General features: G+C 40.1%; 1 protein-coding gene across 11 annotated transcripts in view; it reads right to left on the bottom strand.

The window, feature by feature from the left end:
- Positions 1-26,229, bottom strand: part of LOC108413069 (transcription factor 4) — a 296,629-nt gene that overhangs the window by 88,975 nt on the left and 181,425 nt on the right. The window contains exon 1 of one of the 11 annotated variants that reach the window (XM_037545974.1): positions 5,619-5,901. The exons of 9 other annotated variants lie outside the window; for them this stretch is intronic. In XM_037545974.1, the coding sequence (XP_037401871.1) occupies positions 5,619-5,687 (69 nt within the window). In that variant the 5' untranslated portion in view covers positions 5,688-5,901. Of the gene's footprint in view, positions 1-5,618; positions 5,902-26,229 lie in introns of those variants that run through there. One more of the 11 variants, XM_037545975.1, reaches the window with a different exon arrangement.

Raw genomic sequence — 26,229 nt, 5'->3', positions numbered from 1 at the left:
ATATATATATATATATATAACCTACTTTGCTTTTAATGTAAGTCAATGGAACCAGACGTCCACTGAAAACTGCAAAACGAAATCATACAAATAAACCTGTTTATTGCTGCTGTTGGAACAAAACCTCGTATCTCCATTTCATGATGAATCGACCAGAATGAAACGACCCAGAACGACTCGGAAAGACGTCTGGTTCCATTGACTTACATTAAAAGCAAAAGTGGGTTTTTTCCTTCTCCTATGTATACATATATATATATATATATATATATGACAAAACATTCTGCATAGTAAAATAAATCATATAAATAATATCATATTTGGGCATACAGTAATGTTAATTATGCAGTATGTTGAGTTGAGGCTGTTTCAGTGAGAGAAGAGTCGGCTGGGATTTGTAATAAATTTGGATATATTTTAATAACAACACTGATGTTTATTTACACACACATTTAGTTTCTGTAATAAATGTCTTGAAGTGTCCACACACACACACACACACACACATATATATGTATATATAACACACAATTATTACAGAAACCAAAAAATGTGCTCCCAATCAAAAACATGGTCATTGCTGGTTACTGACCACTACGCAGAGGGTCAAACTGTTTTGATTTACAGACTTCGGCTGCAGATTTCACCTCACGATGATTCACTTTCCTCATGAGTCTTTACGAACCGACTCAGTGAATCATGAAACCTGGAATTTCACCACAATTCCATTCCGCTTCTTTTGGTGTAATTCAGCTTCATTTTAAAAGAATATGCGAAACTATTTCCGCAGGATGAGCGACACACAGACGTGAGGAGCCTGACTGTGGCTATAACCACTGCAAACGGACTGACGCTCTGCTGAGTGGCCACCTTCACCCCGCTGTGTCGTCCAGCGCAGCCCGGCGTCCGAGCCGAGCCGAGCCTAGCGCAGCGCGGATGATCTGATTAAATGCAGTGATGCTTCTGCGCGCTGATAATCTGACGGGCGCGGCGGGCGGGATATTCCGAGAGCTTTCGCTCGTACTGTTTGTTTTTTTGCCGAAGAGGATGACCAGTTTATGGGGCTCTCTGCATAATGTGCATGTGCAGCAGCATATGTGTGGAGGCTGCAGGCGCTGACCTATTTCAATAGGATTTACTCGCAGCCTAACAAAGCCACTCTTTCAGGACACCAGAGAGTCACTGACGGCATCTAGAGCGAGAAACGAGAGAGAGAGGGAGAGAGGGGGGGTAGAGAGAGGGAGAAAAAGAGAGAGAGAAAGAGAGAGAGGGAGAGAGAGAGAGAGAGAGAGAGAGAGACTTTGGCAACAGAGGGCGTGAATGGATGAGAAGTACGGAGAGAGAGAGACATGTACAGATAGGCAGATACAGAAAGAGAGAAAAGAAAAAGGGAGAGCAAGACAAAAGAGGAAAGAGAACGAGAGAAAAAGAAATGGCGAAAGACACCGAGAGAAAGGAAAAGAAGAAATGGGGAGTGAGAACGGAAGAGAAAAAAAAATATAGAGAGAAAAAAGAAAGAACTAGATAGAAAGAAATGTAGAGAGAGAAATACAGAAAAGAAAGACAAGAAACCGAGAGAAACGACTCGAATGAAAGAAGGACAAAAATAGGGAAAAAAAGAGAGAGAGGGAAAAAGGCAGAGAGACAGAAAGAAAATAAAAAACGAGAAAAAGGACATTAATGAGAAAAATTAAGAGTAAGAGAGAGAGAGAGAGTAAGAGAGAGAGAGAGAGAGAGAGAGAGAGGGGAAAAAAGACTGAGAAAGGACAGAGAGAAATAAATGAAAAAATAAAGAGGAAAAAACAGAAATAGAAAGAATGGAAAGAAATAATTAGTGAACAGAAAGAGAGAGAAAACAGAAAGAAAGAAAGAAAGGATGAAAGAAAGAAAGAAAGAAAGAAAGAAAGAAAGAAAGAAAGAAAGAAAGGAGAGAAATAGAGAGAGAATAGAAAAAAATAGAGAGACAGAGAGAGAGAAAGAAATAGAGGGAGGGAGGGAGAGAATAAAAAGAAAGATATATATACACATAGAGAGAGAGAGAGAGAGAGAGAGAGAGAGAGAAATAGAGGGAGGGAGAGAGAATAAAAAGAAATAGAGATAGAGAGAGAAAAAGAGAGAGATTAGAATGAAATAGAGATAGAGAGAGAAAAAGAGAGAGATTAGAAAGAAATAGAGAGAGAGAGAGAGAGAGAGAGAGAGAGAATAGAAAGAAATAGCGAGAGAGAGAGAGAGAGAGAGAGAGAGAGAGAGAGAGAGAGAGAGAGAGAGAGAGAGAGAGAGAGAGAGAGAGAGAGTTAGTTGTCCGTTCCCCAGCTGAAAGTTTGATCAGGCTGGCATGGGAACCGAAACACGCACACACACACACACACACACACACACACACACACACACACACACACACACACACACACACACGTGCAGCTGCTCCTGCACATCACACTCAGCTCACACATGTGTGCGAGGATGGAGGGAGAATATAATCCCGCTGGGAAGACCACTGAACGCTCAATTTGCAGAAAACCGCAGCGAAGTTCCTTCATTACCGACCGCGCTGAGCTGCACTGCAGCCTGCGCACACTTCCCAAACGGACTTCACCTGCAGGCGGGAAAAAGGGCATTCCGGGGACGACACAATGACATCAGATCAATAAATTACCAGCAGGAATTTCCAGGATATTATCTGGAATCTTCTTCTCACCCAAATATGTCGTTTGCTATTGAACACGTTTAAACGTTTTATTGTTTAACAATGTGGGAATTTTGTCTTGTTTTGGAATTTGAATGAAACTAATGATCAAACAGCCCATTGATAACGAATTAAACAAAGCCATTTTTTAGTAAATGAGTAAATAAAGGAATGTGTATGCAGACACGGTGCTCACTCCTCCAAAAACAACAATCAGGGAAAGTGTTTAGTTCGGAATGGACCGGATAATCCGATCGGTTACTTTTTCTTAGCACCACATTCCTGTGTGTCGGGTGCGGATACATTTAAAAGACCACAACAGGGTGTGTATGTGTGTGTGTGTGTGTGTGTGACCATACTGTTTGGACGAGTCTGAGGACAAAGCGAGGAATTAAAAATAAGCAAATTAATAAAAAATCTGGGAATTCTGTAGGATCATTGTTACTCAATAAATACATTTTTATAGTAAGTACAGTAATATTTATGTTTGTTTAAATACAGAAAAAACAAAGGTCACACAAGAAGTGTTGATATTGTTATTAATGCTAGAATTAATCATTAACAATTAATAATGAGAATAATCATAATAATAATGATGCTATGGTCAATGAACTAGGAATATTAGAAAATAATATTGAAGGTTGTTTAAATATAGAAAAATGTTGATGCTGTTATTACGGTTACAATTAATAATGTTAATGTTATAATGAATAATTAACAATTATTATTATTATTATTATTAATAATAATAATGATAATGCTTTGGAAGGCAATTGCTATTACTTATTATATGTCTATTGTTGATATTTGTGTATTATTTCATTAAATGAATTATTTAAACAAAACGTATTTTTATTTAAAGATGTTTTTACCTCACACTGTCAATAGATGACTGATTAGCATTGTTATTAATAATTAGTAGCTTTGAAACTGAACAACAACAAAATAAACAGCGTAAACAGCTACTAAAAATGATTTAGCAGTTAAATTAACTGAACTGCGTCTTCGCTAATTTAAAATAAGCACCTGCTTATATTTTTACTTTGCGAACTTCAAGCCGCTCGTTGGGAAAAAAGGCCGGGAGTTTTTGCGAGTGCTAGATAATTAAAACCTGAGGAATATTCAAACGGTCTCTTAGCATAACAATGCGGAGCGGGACGGCTCGCTTCGCGCCAGTGTTTGTGGGGCGGCCTTTTGTTTTTGAGGTGCCCCCTCTCTTTTGTTGATTCATTAGGCCAGCCTGCTGCCTCTCTCTCTCTCTCTCTCTCTCTCTCTCTCTCTCGCCCTCCTCCTCCTCTCCCAGCAAGTCCTGCTCCAATTTTCCCTCTCTGTAAGTCCCGGGAATTGGGCCACTATCGTCCCGTATTCCGACAAACTCCGCATACGATCACGGGTCAGACGTTGTCGCTTGACGTTTGCCCGCCGACCACATTTTTCCGAGTTAGCCGAAACCCCGTACCCCGTGTGTGTGTGTGTGTTTTAAACTCCCGAAATGCAGAGTATAAACAATCACAGCAAGATGCTTGGCACCGAATCAAGAAGAACACAATGCGCCCGTCCAGCCTGGCACGGCGGCCCACGTATCATAAACACACAGCCTTCGCACAAAGAGGCTACTGTGCTTATTAAAGGGCGGCGGGGATGCCCGTCTGTGTGCGGGAGGAGAAATCTCACGCCTGCTCATTCAAGGGCAGGAGAGGGAAAGAAGAGAAAGACACCCTGGACCAGGCCTTCTGGTCCTGGGGCGGGAAAAGTCCGACCTGGACAAAAAAAAGCGCATTTCAAAAGGTAAATGACTTCCTTCTTCTTCCTTTGTTTGTTTATTAAAAGTGTCACAATATAAAGTTCCTCAAGAGCCAAGAAACCAGAAGCTTCATCGTAGCTGTCATGAAAATACACCTGCTCCGGAAATCGGAATAATAACAAGCGGGAAAAAAAAAAAAAAACTTTTTCCGAGGCGCCGCACAAGCCGTTAGGAACTCTATCAACCTGAAACAGGCCGAAAAAGGAAAAAAATTGCAGAAATGTGTTGTTCAAGGATAAACGTATGCTCTGACTTTACGCAAAATAATTCCCAAACAGTGTACGCTTGGAAAAAGGATGAATTAGGATATATCGGCGGCTCCGTTTTTGGCACAGAATGCGCCAACACGCAAGGCCATTGGCCCAAAGGTTGAACCCTGATGACCTCTCGTCTGACGAGGACTAAATGAGAAACAGGTTCAGGTGCAGAAAGGTTCGGAAAAGTTGAAACTTCCAAGAATTAGGAGGAAGAGGCACAATACACCTATTTGCCTCTCTCTCTTGCCCTGCTGTCAGGGCCTTTTTGACGCGTTACAGGTACGAAGCAATGAAAGGAACAGTGTCTCGTGGATCACACTTTCCGAACACAAGCGCTTTCACACCTTCCAATCAAACCACAATTCCTCAATTCACGGCAAACATTTCCTTTCTTTCCTCGCTTTTGTTTTTCCATTTTTTTTCCCCCACATGCAAATGTCAAAATGCACTCTGTTTGATTTTCCCCTCTCTCCTTTCAGGAACGACAACCAGCTGATTCGCTCCTAAATTGCGGCTCAATTAAATTAAGCCGTTCCTGCGGCTCCGGCTATATTTTCATTACGACCCATTTGAGATAATTGAAAAGAAGTGAATCCGTGCTAACAGCATTACAATGTTAACAGCTGCAAAATACGCCGCAGATTACGACTGTCAGACCAAGCAACTCACACACACACACACACACACACTTACGGAGTCGCACACACACTTTCCAACAAGCAACCGTTCACACCAAACACCTCAAAGCCCGCCGTGACCTTTACGGAGACACGCTGAATTCCAGGTGAATCCGAAGGAATATGCACGTAAATAAATAACCGAACAGACTCCAGATAAATCAGCTGTCACCGCGGCGACGCAGCATTCTTACCGCTTTGCCGTTGTAGTAATACATCAAAGAGCCGCCGCTCACGCCGGGGATGGTGTAAGCGCAGTACATCTCTCTTTTTCCTCCGTTTTGCTTTTTTTCCCCTTCTTTTTTCACCTTCTCCTTTTTTTTCCTCCTCTTTCTCCCCCACGCTCCTGCTCTCACTCGCGCAGCAACAACTTTTTCAGCTCAAACTCAGCGCTTCCCCCCCGTGTTTTTTTTTTTTTCCTCCTTCACAACAATTCCTTCAGTAGCATTTTCCCATATGGCCCGGGCCCGAGCGCGGCGAATATGCAAACGAGGGAGAAACCATTTCTGACGTTGGAAAACCGGAGGGGAGGGGCGGAGCCAACCCCTCCCTCCATCCCTCCCTCTATCCCTCCCTCCCTCCCTCTCTCTCTTTCTCTCCCGCTCGCTCGCACGCACATCTTCCAACACACACAGAGCCCTCTATGCACGCACGCACACACACGCGCACAAACACACACACACACACACACACACACTTTTTCCCTTTCCGTGGCAAATCTGGAAAAGATCCCCTGCGCTGAACTCCGGCGGCTCCTTGAAAGAGGAGCGAATATGGGCTCCTTTTTTTCTGCAGCTCTTTATTACTCACTGGAACTACACGCCGTCTTTCAACTCGCGCTTTTCAAGTCTGCAATCTCACTTCACACACAGCGGACCCCGGGTGCACACACACACACACACACACACACACACACACACATACACACACACATTCATATATCATGGCTATATACATAAAAGTAATTTTGGGTCGCTTTCTTTGGTCTATTTAACATTTTAAATAATGTAAAAACTAAAAAATGACAAAAATGTAGATACGAGGTTTTGCTCTGTACACACACACACACACACACACACACACACACACACACACACACATATATATATATATATATATATATATATATATATATATATATATATATATATATATATAAAATATACACACACACATCCATCATGGCTGTCAGAACAGAATTTTTACTTTTTTTTATATTTTGACAATATCTTGTCTATTACATTGTGTAATCATGTAATGGTGAACGGATCAAAAGGAATGATACAAAAACAACTTGAAATCTTTTTACACTGACTTCCATGAAAAGACAAGAATGTTGTTCCTTCTCTTATATATGTGTGTATATATCTATGCATAGAAAGACTTTGATTGTTGTAATTTTAAAAAATCATGTATATTACAGAAAAAATTTTTTTAAGGTGTTGGATTCAGTGTTGGATTCTATAGTTATACGTCAGTGTCGGATTCTATAGTTATACATCAGTGTCGGATTCTATAGTTATATGTCAGTGTCGGATTCTATAGTTATACGTCAGTGTCGGATTCTATAGTTATACATCAGTGCCGGATTCTATAGTTATACGTCAGTGTCGGATTCTATAGTTATACGTCAGTGTCGGATTCTATAGTTATACATCAGTGTCGGATTCTATAGTTATACGTCAGTGTCGGATTCTATAGTTATACATCAGTGTCGGATTCTATAGTTATACATCAGTGTCGGATTCTATAGTTATACGTCAGTGTCGGATTCTATAGTTATACATCAGTGTCGGATTCTATAGTTATACGTCAGTGTCGGATTCTATAGTTATACATCAGTGTCGGATTCTATAGTTATACGTTAGTGTCGGATTCTATAGTTATACATCAGTGTCGGATTCTATAGTTATATGTCAGTGTCGGATTCTATAGTTATATGTCAGTGTCGGAATCTATAGTTACATGTTGGTGTCGGATTCTATAGTTATATGTCAGTGTTGGATTCTATATTTATATGTTAGTGTTGGATTCTATAGTTACATGTTAGTGTTGGATTCTATATTTATATGTTAGTGTTGGATTCTATAGTTATATGTCAGTGTCGGATTCTATAGTTATATATCAGTGTCGGATTCTATAGTTATATGTCAGTGTCGGATTCTATAGTTATATGTTAGTGTTGGATTCTATATTTATATGTTAGTGTTGGATTCTATATTTATATGTTAGTGTTGGATTCTATAGTTATATGTTAGTGTTGGATTCTATATTTATATGTCAATGTCGGATTCCATAGTTATATGTTAGTGTTGGATTCTATATTTATATGTCAGTGTAGGATTCTATAGTTATACATTAGAGTCGGATTCTATAGTTATATGTCAGTGTCGGATTCTATATTTATATGTCAGTGTCGGATTCTATAGTTATATATCAGTGTCGGATTCTATAGTTATATATCAGTGTCGGATTCTATAGTTGTATGTCAGTGTCGGAATCTATAGTTACATGTTGGTGTCAGATTCTATAGTTATATATCAGTGTCGGATTCTATAGTTATATGTCAGTGTTGGATTCTATATTTATATGCTAGTGTTGGATTCTATATTTATATGTTAGTGTCGGATACTATAGTTATATGTTAGTGTTGGATTCTATATTTATATGCTAGTGTTGGATTCTATATTTATATGTTAGTGTCGGATTCTATAGTTATATGTCAGTGTCGGAATCTATAGTTACATGTTGGTGTTGGATTCTATAGTTATATATCAGTGTCGGATTCTATAGTTATATATCAGTGTCGGATTCTATAGTTATATATCAGTGTCGGATTCTATAGTTATATGTTAGTGTTGGATTCTATATTTATATGCTAGTGTTGGATTCTATATTTATATGCTAGTGTTGGATTCTATATTTATATGTTAGTGTCGGATTCTATAGTTATATGTCAGTGTCGGAATCTATAGTTACATGTTGGTGTCAGATTCTATAGTTATATGTCAGTGTCGGATTCTATAGTTATATGTCAGTGTTGGATTCTATATTTATATGCTAGTGTTGGATTCTATATTTATATGTTAGTGTCGGATTCTATAGTTATATGTTAGTGTTGGATTCTATATTTATATGTTAGTGTTGGATTCTATATTTATATGTCAGTGTTGGATTCTATATTTATATGTCAGTGTCGGATTCTATAGTTATATGTCAGTGTCAGATTCTATATTTATATGTCAGTGTCGGAATCTATAGTTACATGTTGGTGTCAGATTCTATAGTTATATATCAGTGTCGGATTCTATAGTTATATGTCAGTGTTGGATTCTATATTTATATGCTAGTGTTGGATTCTATAGTTGTATGTTAGTGTCGGATTCTATAGTCATATGTTAGTGTCGGATTCTATAGTCATATGTTAGTGTTGGATTCTATATTTATATGTCAGTGTCGGATTCTATAGTTATATGTCAGTGTCAGATTCTATATTTATATGTCAGTGTCGGATTCTATAGTTATATGTCAGTGTCAGATTCTATAGTTATATGTTAGTGTCAGATTCTATATTTATATGTCAGTGTCGGATTCTATATTTATATGTCAGTGTCGGATTCTATAGTTATATGTCAGTGTCGGATTCTATAGTTATATATTAGTGTCGGATTCTATAGTTATATCTTAGTGTCGGATTCTATAGTTATATGTCAGTGTCAGAATCTATAGTTATATATTAGTGTCGGATTCTATAGTTATATCTTAGTGTCGGATTCTATAGTTATATGTTAGTGCTGGATTCTATAGTTATATGTCAGTGTCGGAATCTATAGTTATATATTAGTGTCGGATTCTATAGTTATATGTCAGTGTCGGATTCTATAGTTATATATTAGTGTCGGATTCTATAGTTATATATTAGTGTCGGATTCTATAGATCCAATCCTCAGGAAACATCTTACAAAGCAAAGGGCAGCTGGCTTTTACAAATACAAAGTGTTTATGTGTGTGTGTACATATTGTCACAGAAGAACCCTTGTAGGCCCATTTTTGCTGCGTTTTTGTATTTCGTTTTTTGTATTATTTGTAATTTGGAAAGACCAGCTGCTCTTCACATTGTGTGAAAATTTCATTGTGAACAGACCAACAAAAATGACTCAAGGCAGTCTTTTATATTGATGTTCTTGTCTCTCTGGAAAAATTAAATATAAGTTTTTTTTTTACACCATATCACTGCTTTGAGAACAAAACCTCATATCTCTAAAATGGAAATTTTACAAGAGAAGGAAAAAACATACTTCACTTTTAATGGAAGTCAATGGGACCAGATGTCTTTCCAAGTCATTTTAGGCAGTTTCTTTTGGTCCATTCATCAAATAATGTATACACAGCATAAAGGGCAACAGGATTTTTGAAATTATGTCAAAAAGTGAACGACAATATATAAACACTATTATCAATATATATAGATATGTGTAAATATAATCAATATACACACACCATAGTCTCTCTCTTTCTCTCTCTCTCTCTCACACACACACACATTATATATATATATCTCCATTTTGCAGTTTTTCAGTTTTTAACATAATATGAAAAAGCTTGTTGTTATTTACATTGTCTGTAAATTTCATGATGAATAGAACAAAACAAATGGCCCAAAATGACTTGGAAAGACATCTGGTTCCACTGACTTACATTAAAAGTAAAGTATGTTGTCCTGGAAAATGAAGATATGAGGTTTTGTTCCGACAGCAGCGATATTGTTTTTTATGAGGACCCACTGTTGGAACTTCACTATAGCACTATAGTCCACCCACCCACACACACACAAACACACACACACACACACACACACACAAAAACACACACACACACACACACACACACACAAAAACACACACACACACATACACAAACACACACACACACACACACACACACACACACACACAAACACACACACACACACACACACACACAAACACACAAACACACACACACACACACACACACATATATATATGTATGTATGTTTAAAGATAGATCTGCCTGAGGCTCAAAGAACTAATAGAGTTGTAAAGTAAGTCCATTATAAAGTAGAATACAAATGCTGTTAATAGTCTCTCTCTCTCTCTCTCTCTCTCTCTCTCTCTCTCTCTGTCTCTCTCTCTCTGTTTTAATTTGATTAAAACACGAGAGGCAGGAAGGGAATGGTATGATGCACATCTAATAACTTCACCATCTGTCTTCAGTGCTGGCTCGCCACCAACATTGTATGCAGCCGCTGCCTGAGAACGCGACTCAAAACGGGGGGGTGGGGTGGGGAGGGCTGAGTGGAAAGAAAGAAAGCAAGAATAAAAGAAAGTTAACAAGAAGAATGGACAGAGCGGTGTGGAAGTAAAGGCAAAAGCTAAAAATGGACACACAGGGGCACCTGCGGGGTGATGGATGGAGGAATCTGAGTACGTCACGTTCGCTTAAAGTGTGCGTGTGAGAGTGTGTGTGTGTGTGTGTGTGTGTGTGTGTGTGTGTGTGTGAGGGATGAGACGTGGAGAATACCTCACACACACACACACACATGCACACAGACTAAACATTAACACATAGATCTGAGGGAAAGGCCGCGTCAGAGCGGCGGGGAAAGACAGGATCGCTGGACGAATGGAGAGAGAAAGAAAGAAATGCAGGGAAAAAGAAATCAGAGTGAAAGACGAGTCTGGATTCCCTCGTTACGTGAGATGTTTTTCCACTACATCATTGGGAACGACATGAAACACTGAAATGACATGAAATGAGACGCAACTCGGAACAACATCACAGCCTCAGACTCATATATACAGATAGATAGATAGATAGATATACAGATAGATAGATAGATAGATAGATAGATAGATAGATAGATAGATAGATAGATAGGTAGATAGATAGATAGATAGATAGATAGATAGATAGATAGATAGATAGATAGATAGAGAGACAAACAGACACTCAGATAGACACACAGATAGACAGATAGAGACACGTAGGCGTATACACTGCACTATGGGGTATATATATATGAAACAAATTTCAGGCTGATAAATATTATGATGAATAGTCCATTATATATATATATATCACACACATACAGTATATATACTATAAAATCCATGTACACACACACACACACACACACACACATACATATATATATATATATATATGTGTGTGTGTGTGTGTGATGGTAAATCCTGCACACAAACACAGAGAATATGTGCATCATATACTGTCATATATCACAGTAGCATATTGTATGTAATTTGTAATAGACACTGAAAACCAGCAAATCCTACCACAGAACATCTACATCAAATGCCATCGTAAGCTCAGTAGCGCTGACGTCTTTCTCTTCTTTTCCTTCCCCCCCCATGAAGTGGTGATGCTAACTGCATGGTGTGTGTGTGTGTGTGTGTGTCTCGTCGGCCCACTCTGTAAAAGTGGGCCGCAGCTCTCCTGTCCGCTCGACACTGGATTTAACAAGTGAAACGTGCGATGCTGCCAAATCCAGAGCATCTGAGAGAGCGAGGGACGAAAAAAAAAAAAGGCGGAAAAAAGCCAAACCTCTGGGAATAGATCCCAAATGGAACTAAATCATTTGCATATGCCGGAGCGAGCGGCGCTGGAGCGTGGTGCTGCTGCCTGGAATAAACTTTAATAATTCAGCATCCCGGCTTCATCGCTCCGTCTGAACGCCCTCGCGCGGAGCGCCGGACAGCGAGGCTGAGGCTGACGCTGCTGCGGTTGTTGTTATTGTTGTTGTTTGTGGGCAGTTGAGCTGGGGGGGGGGGTGGTGTCCTTTTCGTTCACTCTCTCTCTCTTTCACGTCTACACACTCTCTTATTCCTGGCACCAGGAAAGGCAGCAGTTGCACCACACTTCATTTTCACAGGGGTGGGGGGGGGGGGGGGGGGGGGGGGGATGTTATTTATTCTCAGTTTATTTGTTCTTTTTAAGATGAAAATGCTGTTTCTGCTTTTCTGTCTCGGTCACTCAATGAAGACCGTGAAAGGGCGCCGAGCGACAAGGATGGAAAAGGCCGTTTTACGACTCTCCGGAGACCCGAGCTGTGTTTTTATTTTGTTATTAAACATTTTTGGCCTAAATTGTGAAGCAGTTCTTAAGCTATGAAACACACAGCTCAAAGAGAAGAAGACCCACATGGCAGGCGGCCACGTGGTGTGTGTGTGTGTGTGTGTGTGTGTGTGTGTGTGTGTGTGTGTGTTACGCAAAGCCAGACCAGGCAAGTGTGTGGCACTCTTTACATAAAAAAAAATACATGACTAAAAAATAAACATCATTGAAACAAAATAAATATATATAAATTTTAAAAAGGAGGTGAAAAAAGGGAAAAATTGCCAGAGTAAAATTACAGAAAAAAATTCCTGTTTATAGAAAATTCCATAAAAAATATCCAAATTTATAAAGGAAAAAAATATCCATGTTGATCAAATGTTTTTTTAAAGCATTCATATATTCATTTATAATGAATTCATCCATACAGCGCTACACTCTAATGCAAGAGTTCGAACATCTCCAGTCCAATGACACACTGTCAAAAAATAAATAAATAAATAAATAATAATAACTGCAAAATTCAGTCTTACTTTTTTTTTATTCATTTGCTGAGTTTAGCATGCTGGGAAAAAAAAAAATCTAAAATGAAAAAATTCTGAAAGGTGCCAGAACCTCTGCAGATGCCACGTTATGCTTTATTTGTTCCCCCAATGTGTTGCATCCAGCAAATAAACAACAACTGTCCATTAAAACGCGCTGAGAAAAACAGCGAAACGCATCTTCGGCCGGCCGGGGGGGCGCCAAAACTTTTGCACACGGCGGCGTGTGGTGTTTTATCTCTCTTTTTTTTTTTCTGGTCATATTAGCTGATGTAAAAGATCAGCCCTCGTCCTCCTTTTAGGTTTTGATCATCTTTTATTCTGCATTTTTCCTTACAGGGCGCGACCGTCTCGGAGTGGAAGCCGTGTTTATGCTCCTTTATCTCGGGCCGTAATCTCTGTTTGGATCTCGTTCAAAAAAGGCAGAATAACGTTTTTAACGCTTTCTGTCGAAGGGGCGTCGTCTAAGAACAGCGAGGAAAATTATGCAAAACGGCAGAGGAAAAATTTAAAAGACGGTCCGGAAGGCCGTCGTCATTCCAACCGGGTTCGCGAGGAGAGTTCCTTTAAAAGGGGCGACGAGCGAGAGAGATTAGGATGCACAGGAAGAGAGAGAGAGAGAGAGAGACAGAGAGAGAGAGAGAGAGAGAGAGAGAGAGAGAGAGAGAGTCAGTCGGTAACACAAGGCCCATTGTGCCCCCCACCCCCAAATCCCCCCATCCCAATCAGCTTTATTTCACTCCGCGTGGTGTAAATCGCCGGATCACACGGACGCTCCCTTAAAAACAAAGCGGGAAAAATAAGCGCCTCTTTATTCTAACGAGCCCGTTTGAATCTCGCTCAGCCCTCGGTTCAATTGCAGAGCCCACCCCCCCCCCCATCACCACAATGGGATGAGGAGAAAAGAACGACGGAGGAAGAAAAAAAAAAGACAGGAATGAACTCCGAGCAGAAAGAGTTAATCTGCACAGGCAAGAGTAATTAAGTACGGCATTAGCGCCGTGAATAGGGGCGATTTAAGGAGGTTTCCGCTCCGTTTCAGGACACTTTCCTCCTGTTTTCTGTACCGTCCCGGACCCCCGGACCCCCAGACCGCGGTGTGCCGTACCGGCAGCCGGAGGTCTTCAAAGATAAAACATTTTCTTAGAAGAAAACCAAAACAAAACGGCATTCATCAAGCCAGCGCCGCCGCGGATCCTGACAAACATTAAACACAGTAAGCAGGCAATTATGTATGCATGATTTAATCGGCAACTAATTAATATGCAAATGTATTCATATGTTAGTTACTAAATTAAAAATGCAAAGCAGCCCTTATGGTGAATCTGTGATTTTTTTTTCCTGCACAAACACGACGCTTCGCGAAATAAAAGGGAGAAGACAAAAAAAAAAGGCCGGGAAAACTTCGGCTAAGTTTCGCGACCTGTTGCTGCTGCGATCGTTTAGCGAAGCTTAGCGACTTTTAGCTTTGCGTTTTTTTGGGATCGACTCCCGAAAGGTTTTCCGAATGTGGGGCTTTATTTGTGCCGCTACAAGCAGGATCAGAATCTGAGCGGCTAAAGAGGCGGTTTGAGGAGCTTTAGACCACGGCGCAGCGCTTAGCTAGCGCGAGGCGTCTCGGCGCCGACGCTCGCGATCAGATTCCTTTCAGGTGGATCAGGTCCGGCTTTGTCGGCGGACGTCCGGCGTGCGGCCCGCTCAAAAGCACCGGCGCCCCCGCCACCTGACCGCTGTGAAGGATTGTGGGAAATGAATAGAGGGGTCAGGGAGGGGATAAAAGGAGGCCTGCCCTCTCGGCTCAGAGGACCCCTTCAGACACAGAGGGGGGCGACCGACACACACACACACACACACACACACACACACACACACAGGAGTGAGAGCTCAGCTAACTGGGTGGGCAATTACCCTCCACTATTACAGCTGTAAGACACGATCCTTTCACTCTCGCTTTCATCTGTTACTCTTTCTTTCTACCTCTTTTTCCTCTCTACCCTTTTCTCTCTCTCCTCTCTACTGGTTTCTACCTCTCTCCTCTACCCTTTTCTACCTCTCATTCTCTCTCCTCTCCACCCTTTTCTCTCCTTTTCTACCTCTTTCTCCTTCTCTCTCTCTCTCTACTCTACCCTTTTCTCTCTCACTCTCTCCTGTTTTCTACCTCTCTCCTTTTCTACCCCTCTCTCTCTCTCTCTCTCTCTCTCTCTCCTCTACCCTTTTCTACCTCTCATTCTCTCTCCTCTCCACCCTTTTCTCTCCTTTTCTACCTCTTTCTCCTTCTCTCTCCTTTTCTACCCCTCTCTCTCTCCTTCTCTGTCTCTCTCTCCTCTACCCTTTTCTACCTCTCAATCTCTCTCTCCTCTACCCTTTTCTACCTCTCATTCTCTCTCCTCTCCACCCTTTTCTCTCCTTTTCTACCTCTTTCTCCTTCTCTCTCCTTTTCTACCCCTCTCTCTCTCCTTCTCTGTCTCTCTCTCCTCTACCCTTTTCTACCTCTCAATCTCTCTCATCTCTACCCTTTTCTCTCTCCTTTTCTACCTTTCTCCTCTCTCTCTCTCTCCTCTACCCTTTCCTACCTCTCTCTCTCTCCTCTATCCTTTTCTACGTCTCTCTCGCTCTCTACCATTTTCTACCTCTCTCTCTCTCTCTCTCTCTCTTCTCTACCATTTTCTACCTCTTTCCCTCTCTCTCTCCTCAACCCTCTCTACCCTTTTCTCTCTCCCCCTCTACCCCTCTCTCTCTACCCTTTTCTCCCTCTCTCTCTCTCCTCTCTTTTCTCTACCTCTCTCTCCACTCTATCCCTCCCCATTCTCTCTCTCCTCTCAACCCTCTCTACCCTTTTCTCTCTCTCCCCTCTACCTTTTCTACCCCTCTCTCCATCTCTCTCTCCTCTCTCCTTTCTCTACCTCTCTCTCCCTCCCCATTCTCTCTCTCTCTCAGCATCCTATCCCCATATAGAACCATGCGCAACACGTTCTCCATCAATCTGAAGAACCATTTCACCATGCAAAGAACACTTTAATCAAGCAAAAGGGGTCTTTGAGTACTCTTGTTCTATATAGAACCCTTCTTTTTTTTTTACTAAAGAACCTTTGGAGAACCATCTTTCTTCAGAGTGTACTTGGATCTGTTTTTTGTGATGTCAGCACATTTAAAACGTATCCAGCCTACACTTTAGCCCCGCCCACGCACTGGAGTTATAAGGAGTGTTTCTTGCTCTGGCATCCAATCAGAACAGAGCTCATTTACATATATCTGTTTTAAAGGCCCGTCTGTCTATTTGTGGGGGGTAAAGAGAGGTTCTGACCGGTGGGGGTTTGGTTTTCCACGGAACTATCGCTTTAATCCTGGACTAAATCCTGCACAGCGAAGTCTGCTTGTGCGCCATAATAAAAGTCTGCAGTTCAAAGTTTTATTTAATCTTACATCAGAAAAAATGGCCAAAAACAAATATTTTTAAACGAACTTTTAAATTCAAATGTGTTCATTTAGTAAGATTATTACAATCATATATTAAAAAAATAAGAGTAATAAAGGTTTTAGTGATAACCATGTAATAATAATTCTTGTTTAAATATTACATAGTGAATCAAGTTTTAAAAATAAAATTTATTTTTTAAATCATTATAAAAATGTAGATGTTTTTTTTCTAAAAAAGAGATTTTTTACTATTATTACACTACATATCAGATTAAATGATAAAATATTTAAATTACATTTTTAAAAAAATCAACATTTTCATATCAAATAAGTCCTAACTCAGAAATGTAACTAGAAGATTTCAGCTATGAAATATATATATATATATATATATATATATATATATATATATATATATATATATATATGCGTGTTTTTTAAAGATTTTCTTAATAAACTTTTCATAATTAACCTTTTCTATGTGAGTGTACACTTGTATACAACCAGTGCAATAAAAAAATATTTTTTTTCGAATTATTTGTTACATTTTTTTTTTACATTTATTAATTTATTTTTTTATTTTTAATTTTTTTTGTGAAAGACAGTGTGACTTGGTTTGAACTCTTCCATGCAATATATAGGGGAGATCTCCATCACACACACACACACACACACACACACACACACACACACACACACACACACACAGAGCCACAAATGTGGAGTATAAAGTTATTCCATATTTTCCCGTCTCCCAGAGTGTCTTCACACTGAGCTGAGCTCAGTAACGTCCTGCACGTCTCTCCGCGCGTGAGCCGCAATACGTAACACTGCCACTGACAGCAGGACGAATTCATCATCACCGCCCTGCTCTCTCCTTCTGTCCGCTTCTGTTTCCCTTTCTCTCTTTTTTCTGACCCCAGCAGCGTCGCTCTCTGTCCGCAAACGTCCAAAAACAGCCCGGCCGGCGCGTGACCCGCTGATTCGACTACCAGAGCTCTCGCAAAATGGCAGCCGCAGGAGAGGAGCAGGAAATGAGCGCCAGGACGGAGAGATGGAGGACAGAGGGAGGCAGAGGGAGGAGAACTGGAGAGGAGGAGAAGCAGGGCAGTCAGAGGAGTCCCAAAACTCTCTGTCTCTGTAAAGAACGAGTGGTGACCAGACATTTTTCCCAATAGGGGAAGCTCTGTCCGCTGCCAATGGCCCAACATGCCCGCGGTCAGCGAGAGTCCGCTCTCTGGCCGGACGAAGAAACAGAACCCTACCCGCTTTTCATAGCCCCCCATTATAAACCCTTCATAACTACAATATTATACATCCCTTCATAAACTCAACATTTATTAATAACTCATTTATAGGCCATTATAACCGTCCTATCAAGACTCGTTTAAATTCCGACTTTTAAACTCCATAAAAACTCCAGCTTTATAAAAACAAAAACCCCACTCTTTGTACATCCCTTGTAAGCCCCTTCATAACCTCCCGTCAATGACTCCAACTTTATAAATCCCCATTTATAAACCCTTTATAAACCCTTTCTAAACTCATGTTTATAAACTCCCCTTTATAAACTCCACCACTGTAAAGCACTATAACGTCCTTTATAAACCCATAAACCTCCCTTTACAGACCCTTTATAAACCCAGTTGTCCTGCTTTGTTTGTTGACATTGTGTGTCCAGTGCAGTGATGGAGGGTCCGCTCTAATGTAGCTCTGCTTTTCTGGGTGGTTGTTAGAATCCTTTTCCGGGTGGTTGTTAAGATCCTTTTCCGGGTGGTTGTTAAGATCCTTTTCCGGGTGGTTGTTAAGATCCTTTTCTGAGTGGTTGTTTAGAACTTTTCCAGGTGGTTGTTAGGATCCTTTTCCGGGTGGTTGTTAAGATCCTTTTCCGGGTGGTTGTTAAGATCCTTTTCCAGGTGGTTGTTAGGATACTTTTCTGGGTGGTCATTAGGATCCTTTTCCGGCTGGTTGTTAAGATCCTTTTTAGAACCCTGATTTCCACCTGGAACCATCTGCATGCTTAAATTGCTCTTTACATGGTTAAATCGTTCTTCAGATTGAAGCAGAATGTGCTGTATTTGGTTCTATAAAGCACCAAAAAGGGTTCTGCTATTGTATCAAGCTTGATACTGTAACAATAGCAAGACCATTTTTGGCTCCACACATTCTCCATTAATCTGAAGAACCATTTCACCATGCAAAGAACCATTTAAGCACGCAGGTGATTCCACACAGAACTTGTGGCTCTAAACAGAACCATTCTCTTTACTAAAGAATCCTAATGGCTGTTTTGGTAGTTTCTGATTTTTGCACAGTACTGGAGACACACACACACACACACACACACACACACACACACACACACACACACACACACACACACAGAGCGCTGACGACAGCTGGTGGAGCCGCAGCCATTTTCTCTTTTCCCCCCAAAGTTTTGGGCTGCGGCCAAAACCTCACCTCCACCCGCCTGTCAATCAAAGCCTGTCTCCATGGAGACACACCTGAACCCCTCTGTCTCTCTCTTCTGCCACTCTCTATGGGAGCACGCCCAGTACGGCGATGGTGGGTTTCATATTGAGCCGTTTTTGGGTTCTGCTGCTGCTGTTGTTGTTTTTCCTCATCGTTGTTGTTGTTTATGTTTTCCTCCCTGCCCTCTTTAGCCTTCTGTACGCGGCTGTCCAGCAGCAGAGGAGGCCAGCTGGAGCAGCAGGCACTTACAACAGAGAGAGAGAGAGAGAGAGAGAGAGAAAGGAGAAAGAGAAAATGACAGAAAGGGAAGGAGAGAAAGAGAGAGAGATTGAGAAAAAGAAACATAAGAAAATAGAAAACATGAAAGACAAAAGGAGAAAGAGAGACAAAGGGAGAGAGAAAGAGAAAGGGAGAGAGAGAGGGAGCGAGAAAGAGAGAGAGAGAGAGAGAAAGAGAGAGAGAGAGGGGGGGGGGGGGGGGGGGATAGAGGAAGAATCTGCTTTTTAAGCCTTGAAACATAAACGTTTCCTGACTCTTTTTCGTTTCGTTCCTTTTCTCCCTCGTTTCCTTCTCTCTGCTTCATCTCCAGCACCAGCTCCATTGTCTGAAAATGTCATAGAGCAGAACTGCAAGAGCTGAACAGCAGTAAAACTCTGGCCTTCATAAACTCGGACCAGCCACTCGCCAAGCCTTTATTAAAACCTACAGCGGGCGCTTGAGTCCCTGCTGAAGAAACAGAAGCAGGAAGCTGCGATAAAACCAGCTTTAAAAACAGCAAAGAATTAAAGCCACAACATTTAGAAGCTGAGAGGGAACCTGTCGATCTCTGTACAGCCACGAATACATAATGTGGATGGAGAACATTCAGGAAAAAAGACTCCCCACGTTAAAAACTGCAGTCGGTTCCGCCTGCGGCCTGTAGGGGGAGCACAAGCTCAGGAAACAGGGATTTGAGAGCACACGGGAGATTAACGTCCCGACTGCGCCTTCTGGTAGGCCTAACTTAATTTAATTAACGCTGTCTACTTTAAACAAACTCAGGCAGAGGCAGAGGAGCGAGGGAACAGGGGAGAGAGAGAGAGAGAGAGAGAGAGGAGGCAGAGAGCACAGAGAAAAGATGCTTTCATATTTGAGCGTGGGAAAGAAATCCATTCTAGTCCAATGCTGTATTACAAATGCTCTCCTAATCACTACTCCCTTCACTTGAGCACTATATACAACACTATTATAGTGAATAGAGATTGCTCTCTGATCACTAGTTTTTACATTTCATATATACAGCACTATATAGAACACAGACATTTGAGAACTAAACAGAACACCATTACAGTGAACAGAAATGGTCCTCTAATCACTATTTCCTACATTATATATAGCACCATATAGAGCGCATCATAGTGAACAAAAACTATTATCACTATTATAATTATGCTCTACACTTGAGAACTATACAGAACAATAGTACAGTGAACAAGAATTGTTCTCTAATCACTATTTCCTACATTATATATAGCACCATACAGAACACTATCATAGTGAACAAAAACTATCATCACTATTATTACTATTCTCTACACTTGAGAACTATACAGAACACTAGTACAGTGAACAAGAATTGTTCTCTAATCACTATTTCCTACATTATATATAGCACCATACAGAACACTATCATAGTGAACAAAAACTATCATCACTATTATCACTATTCTCTACACTTGAGAACTATACAGAACACTAGTACAGTGAACAAGAATTGTTCTCTAATCACTATTTCCTACATTATATACAGCACCACATAGAGCACTATCACAATGAACAAAAACTATTATCACTATTATCACTATTCTCTACACTGGAGCACTATATACAACACTAGTCCAGTGAACAGAAATTGTTTTCTAATCACCATTTCCTACTTTATGTATAGTGTTCTACCAAACACTATTGTAGTTAACAAAAACTTAACACATCACGTTTTCTCTACATTTGAGCACTATACAGAACACTATTATAGTGAACAGAAATGTCCACCTAATCATTATTTTCTAAATTGGAGCATCATATAAAACACTATTAAAAGACATGAATGTCTGCTTTATCACTACTCCTTATATTGGTGTACTTTATGTAATACTATTATAGTGACCAAAAACAATTGCTATTCACTACAATTTGGAGCACTGTATTGAACATGATTACAGTGACCAGAAACACCCAACTACTCAGTATTCTCTACACTGGGGCACTATGTAGCACACCACTATAGTGAACTAAAGTGTGATCACTGTTCACTGCATAGTACTGGAGCACTACACAGAACGCCATTACAAGAAATGAACACTCTGTAGAGCACTACCATAGGAAGCAGAAATGCCCACGTTATCACGATTTGCTAAATTGGAACAATGTACACTATTACAGTGAACAAAAAAATCTGTCCCACATTGGAACACTATATTGAACAGAAAAAAATAATTGTCCAATCACTATTCACTACACTGAAGCACTGTATAGAACACTGTCATAGTAAACACAAATGGCCTAATCACTATTCTCTACAATGGAGCACTATGTAGATCACTATTATACCAAACAAAAATGTTCAAATAATAACTATTCTCTACAACTAGAGCACTGTAGAGAACACCATCATAGTGAACACAAATGTACGCCTAAGCACTATTCTCTACAATTGGAGCACTGTAGAGAACACTATCATAGTGAACACAAATGTACACCTAAGCACTATTCTCTACAACTAGAGCACTGTAGAGAACACCATCATAGTGAACACAAATGTACACCTAAGCACTATTCTCTACAATTGGAGCACTGTAGAGAACACCATCATAGTGAACACAAATGTACGCCTAAGCACTATTCTCTACAATTGGAGCACTGTAGAGAACACTATCATAGTGAACAGAAATGTACCCCTAAGCACTATTCTCTACAATTGCAGCACTGTAGAGAACACCATCATAGTGAACACAAATGTACGCCTAAGCACTATTCTCTACAACTAGAGCACTGTAGAGAACACCATCATAGTGAACACAAATGTACGCCTAAGCACTATTCTCTACAATTGCAGCACTGTAGAGAACACCATCATAGTGAACACAAATGTACGCCTAAGCACTATTCTCTACAATTGGAGCACTGTAGAGAACACTATCATAGTGAACACAAATGTACACCTAAGCACTATTCTCTACAATTGGAGCACTGTAGAGAACACTATCATAGTGAACAGAAATGTACGCCTAAGCACTATTCTCTACAATTGGAGCACTGTAGAGAACACCATCATAGTGAACACAAATGTACGCCTAAGCACTATTCTCTACAATTGGAGCACTGTAGAGAACACTATCATAGTGAACACAAATGTACACCTAAGCACTATTCTCTACAATTGGAGCACTGTAGAGAACACTATCATAGTGAACAGAAATGTACGCCTAAGCACTATTCTCTACAATTGGAGCACTGTAGAGAACACTATCATAGTGAACAGAAATGTACGCCTAAGCACTATTCTCTACAATTGGAGCACTGTAGAGAACACCATCATAGTGAACACAAATGTACGCCTAAGCACTATTCTCTACAATTGGAGCACTGTAGAGAACACCATCATAGTGAACACAAATGTACGCCTAAGCACTATTCTCTACAATTGCAGCACTGTAGAGAACACCATCATAGTGAACACAAATGTACGCCTAAGCACTATTCTCTACAATTGGAGCACTGTAGAGAACACTATCATAGTGAACACAAATGTACACCTAAGCACTATTCTTTACATTGGAACACTATGTAGCACACTATTATAATGAACACAAATGCCAACCTAATCACTATTCTAACCACTAACCACCACTGGAGCACTATATAGAAAACTATTACAGTGAGCAAAAATGTTAACCTGACCACTACTTCCTTCATTGGAGCACTATTCAGAACACTATTATAGTGAACAAAGATGTCCATTTGATCACTATTCTCTACACTGAACTGCTATACAGAACACTGTAAGAGAGAATAGAAATGGCCAATATCACTATAAAAAACACCATTATCATAAACAAAAGTGTCGGCTTAATCACTATTTGCAATGTCCGAACACTATACAGAACACACTCAGAAGAAACAGAAAGAAGCCTTCAAAAACAAAAGTCTTACTCACTATTCTCTACGTTACAAAACCAGGACAAACGCACTACTGTAGGGGACACAAATTGTGAATGAAGTTTGTTCACCACTTTGCGGCAGTAGTCACACTCCATCATAGTGTATTATGGCACATCGTACACCACCTACTGCAGTGCACTAGCAGACAAAAGCAGTGCACTATTTAGTGAACAATTTCGGACATGGCCCTAGACAGCTGATCTACGTTGTTGTAAATACCTTGTTGTTGACTTTGTACGTGAAAATAAGTTAACACATTCTCTATAGGGAACGCAAAAAAATAAAGCATAAACCATGGCCTGTGCAAAAGTTATGGCACCCGTTATAAATTTGTTCCAATATATTCAACTCAAATGTACAGAAAGTGCGCATTAAAATGTACAGTAAAATGCATATTTAGGTTTTTGGATGTAGAAAACTGAAAATATTCTGAGGTTTTTAACTTCATAAAAAAAAATGTGCCAAAGCCTATGATGCATATTTTAATTGATATTTACATTTTTTCTGACACCCTTTATGGCAGTATATTATATTTATTTGCATGTGTTTGTATTCTGTATTGTCTGTGTATATAAGCACTAATATCACCAAAACATGTTTTTATTGGCCAGAACACACGTATATACATTATATATATATATATGGTCAACATGACGTGATTCAGATTCTGTTTCACATATTTTTGAATAATAAAATAGCAACTTAGCAGCAGACAGGAGCAGCAGAACTGTCCCATAAATGACCGGGACACCAACGGCCTAATTAGCAAAATAAAAGTCCCACCAATGACAATGTCATGTTCGATATTCCAAGATAAAAATGAGCTTTAAAACAGGAATCAAAACCACTTTTAGTGCATTTAGTCAAGGATATCTGTCCCCAGCAGCCAGAGAGAGAGAGAGAGAGAGAGTGAGTGTGTGTGTGTGTGTGTGTGTGTGTGAAGGACAAAAGATGGAGAGAGTAACACTTGTTCTTTATCATGCCCATCAAACTCAGAGTGCCTCGCTTGCAGCGTCAACTCTTTCATGCCCCCCCCCCCCACCCCCCCACCCCCCACCCCCAAGTGCCATAAACCCGATAAACAAAAAGAAATAAATAAATGTAAAAAAAAAAAGGCAGGAGAAAATATATTTCCGAGGACGGAGCGCGCTCGCTCGCCGCCTAATGCGAACTAATTTCCTTTTGATTACCGCATTATTCCAAGGTTTCTCTCTGGTGACGGCGTAATTGTAGCGTAAGTAAATTAACTTCATAAACACTTCGCCTTACAATAACACGGTTTTGTTTTTGGCGGCAGAAAGATCGGCCCTTGGGGGTCAATCGGGGGTCTCGGCTCCAGAAGTTAGAAAGCTTTTCGAGATGTTTAGCACGAGAAGAGTGAATCTTGTGGCCCATCCTAGAGTCAAAGTGGTACATTTCCTTTATAGTGAATAATGCGTGTTATTTAGAAAGCAGACATGAAGTGTTAGTGAAATGAATCTGAAACAGAGTCTAATATATGGAGTTAGCCAGGGTGTAAAAAAGCACTTAAGTGACAAACTCTGTAGTTATGAATATGTGAATATGCGAAAACCACAAAAAAATTGATGAATAAATATAGAGCCAAAAACACTTGGAAAATAAGGAAATAAGGCCTTTAAAAATGATAAATTGTATTATAAACATAAAACGTATATGACGTGCATCCTTGTATCTGCAAGAGTCAATTAAAAAAGTTGTTTTGTAGCTTTTTTAATAAAACAAATTCATTTGTAAACAGTATCAATTTTACTGCCCAGAAAATGTCAAGTGGTGTGACCACACATTAATAAGAAAAGGCCATATATTAAAATGAACCAACATGTGTATAAACTAGTCTCTGGATCTGGACACCAGTATAAACATTTGTCCTTGAATTTAATGTCATGTTCTTTTCCCAAAAAAAAAAACATTAGAATTATAATACTAATGTGGCTTTTCTGGGGTCGTACCACTGACCTGTCGAACTAAAGCAGCCTAACCATGACTCCAAAATATTTTGATTTAAACGATCTGCAGAAAGCCTACTGACCAACACGAAGGTCATTTGGCGTCTTCCTTATAACGCAACACCCCGCCCACTCTTTCTTAAAAGCATGTCAGAATAAAAGCCCTTTGTAGTAGTCAGTTGTGCCACATGACATCGGAGGACATAACTCTTTTTGAGTGTATTTTTTTTTTTTTAATTTAAGCATTTGGATTTTAAACATGAAATCATGACAAGGTATGTTTTAAAGGTTTTTTAATGAAAATGTCATATAATATTAAAAAAAAAAAATTTAATCCATCTGTATGTATGGACAGTCGCACCACTTGACAATTTTATTCTAGGCCAAGAAAATGTGTTATATAAACGAGGTATTAAAGAATGATGGGACATACGTAGTATATATACTTAATTATGCACATCAATATATATATATATATATACATATATATATATATATATATAGATTATATAATACTATAATACACATTTCTCATAATTAGAGAAAAGACAAATTATCAAGCTAAATTACTGCTCAGAGGGCAACTTACAACCCAAAATATAAGCTTCGAGTCCAACTGCAGAGGGAAAGCAGTAGAAGAAGACTGAAGACGCTGGAGGAAAGCAGCGCTGAGAGGTGAGAACAGACGAAAATCCCGAAAAACAAGCGGGAAAGCAAGCGAACCCTGCGCGCAGTAACAGCCAGCTATGGAGGAATGCCAAAAGAACAGCGCACACACAAACATCCCAAAACATGGCAACCCGACACGTTAGCGCTGGCGGTGGAAACACATCGGCACAATGGCACATACTGGATCTCCATCCCGAGCTGCTAAACGGCTCCTTTTATTTTTAGCGCCGTGTCAAAACACCTGCCACACGCTCAGACCACCGCGCCGCACCACGACTCCATCCACGCGTCCTCCGAAAGAGCACGGCGCTGTACATACACAACACTTCATGATAGTCATACGCAGACGTTTGAACACCCTCGCTCAATTTACAAATGAGTTAACATGCTCTACAGGCCTAAATGCGGCACGATGTCTATTT

This window comes from Pygocentrus nattereri, chromosome 16, assembly GCF_015220715.1.
Source record: "Pygocentrus nattereri isolate fPygNat1 chromosome 16, fPygNat1.pri, whole genome shotgun sequence".
Taxonomy (NCBI): domain Eukaryota; kingdom Metazoa; phylum Chordata; class Actinopteri; order Characiformes; family Serrasalmidae; genus Pygocentrus; species Pygocentrus nattereri.
This window is presented reverse-complemented; position numbering and strand designations above follow the sequence as displayed.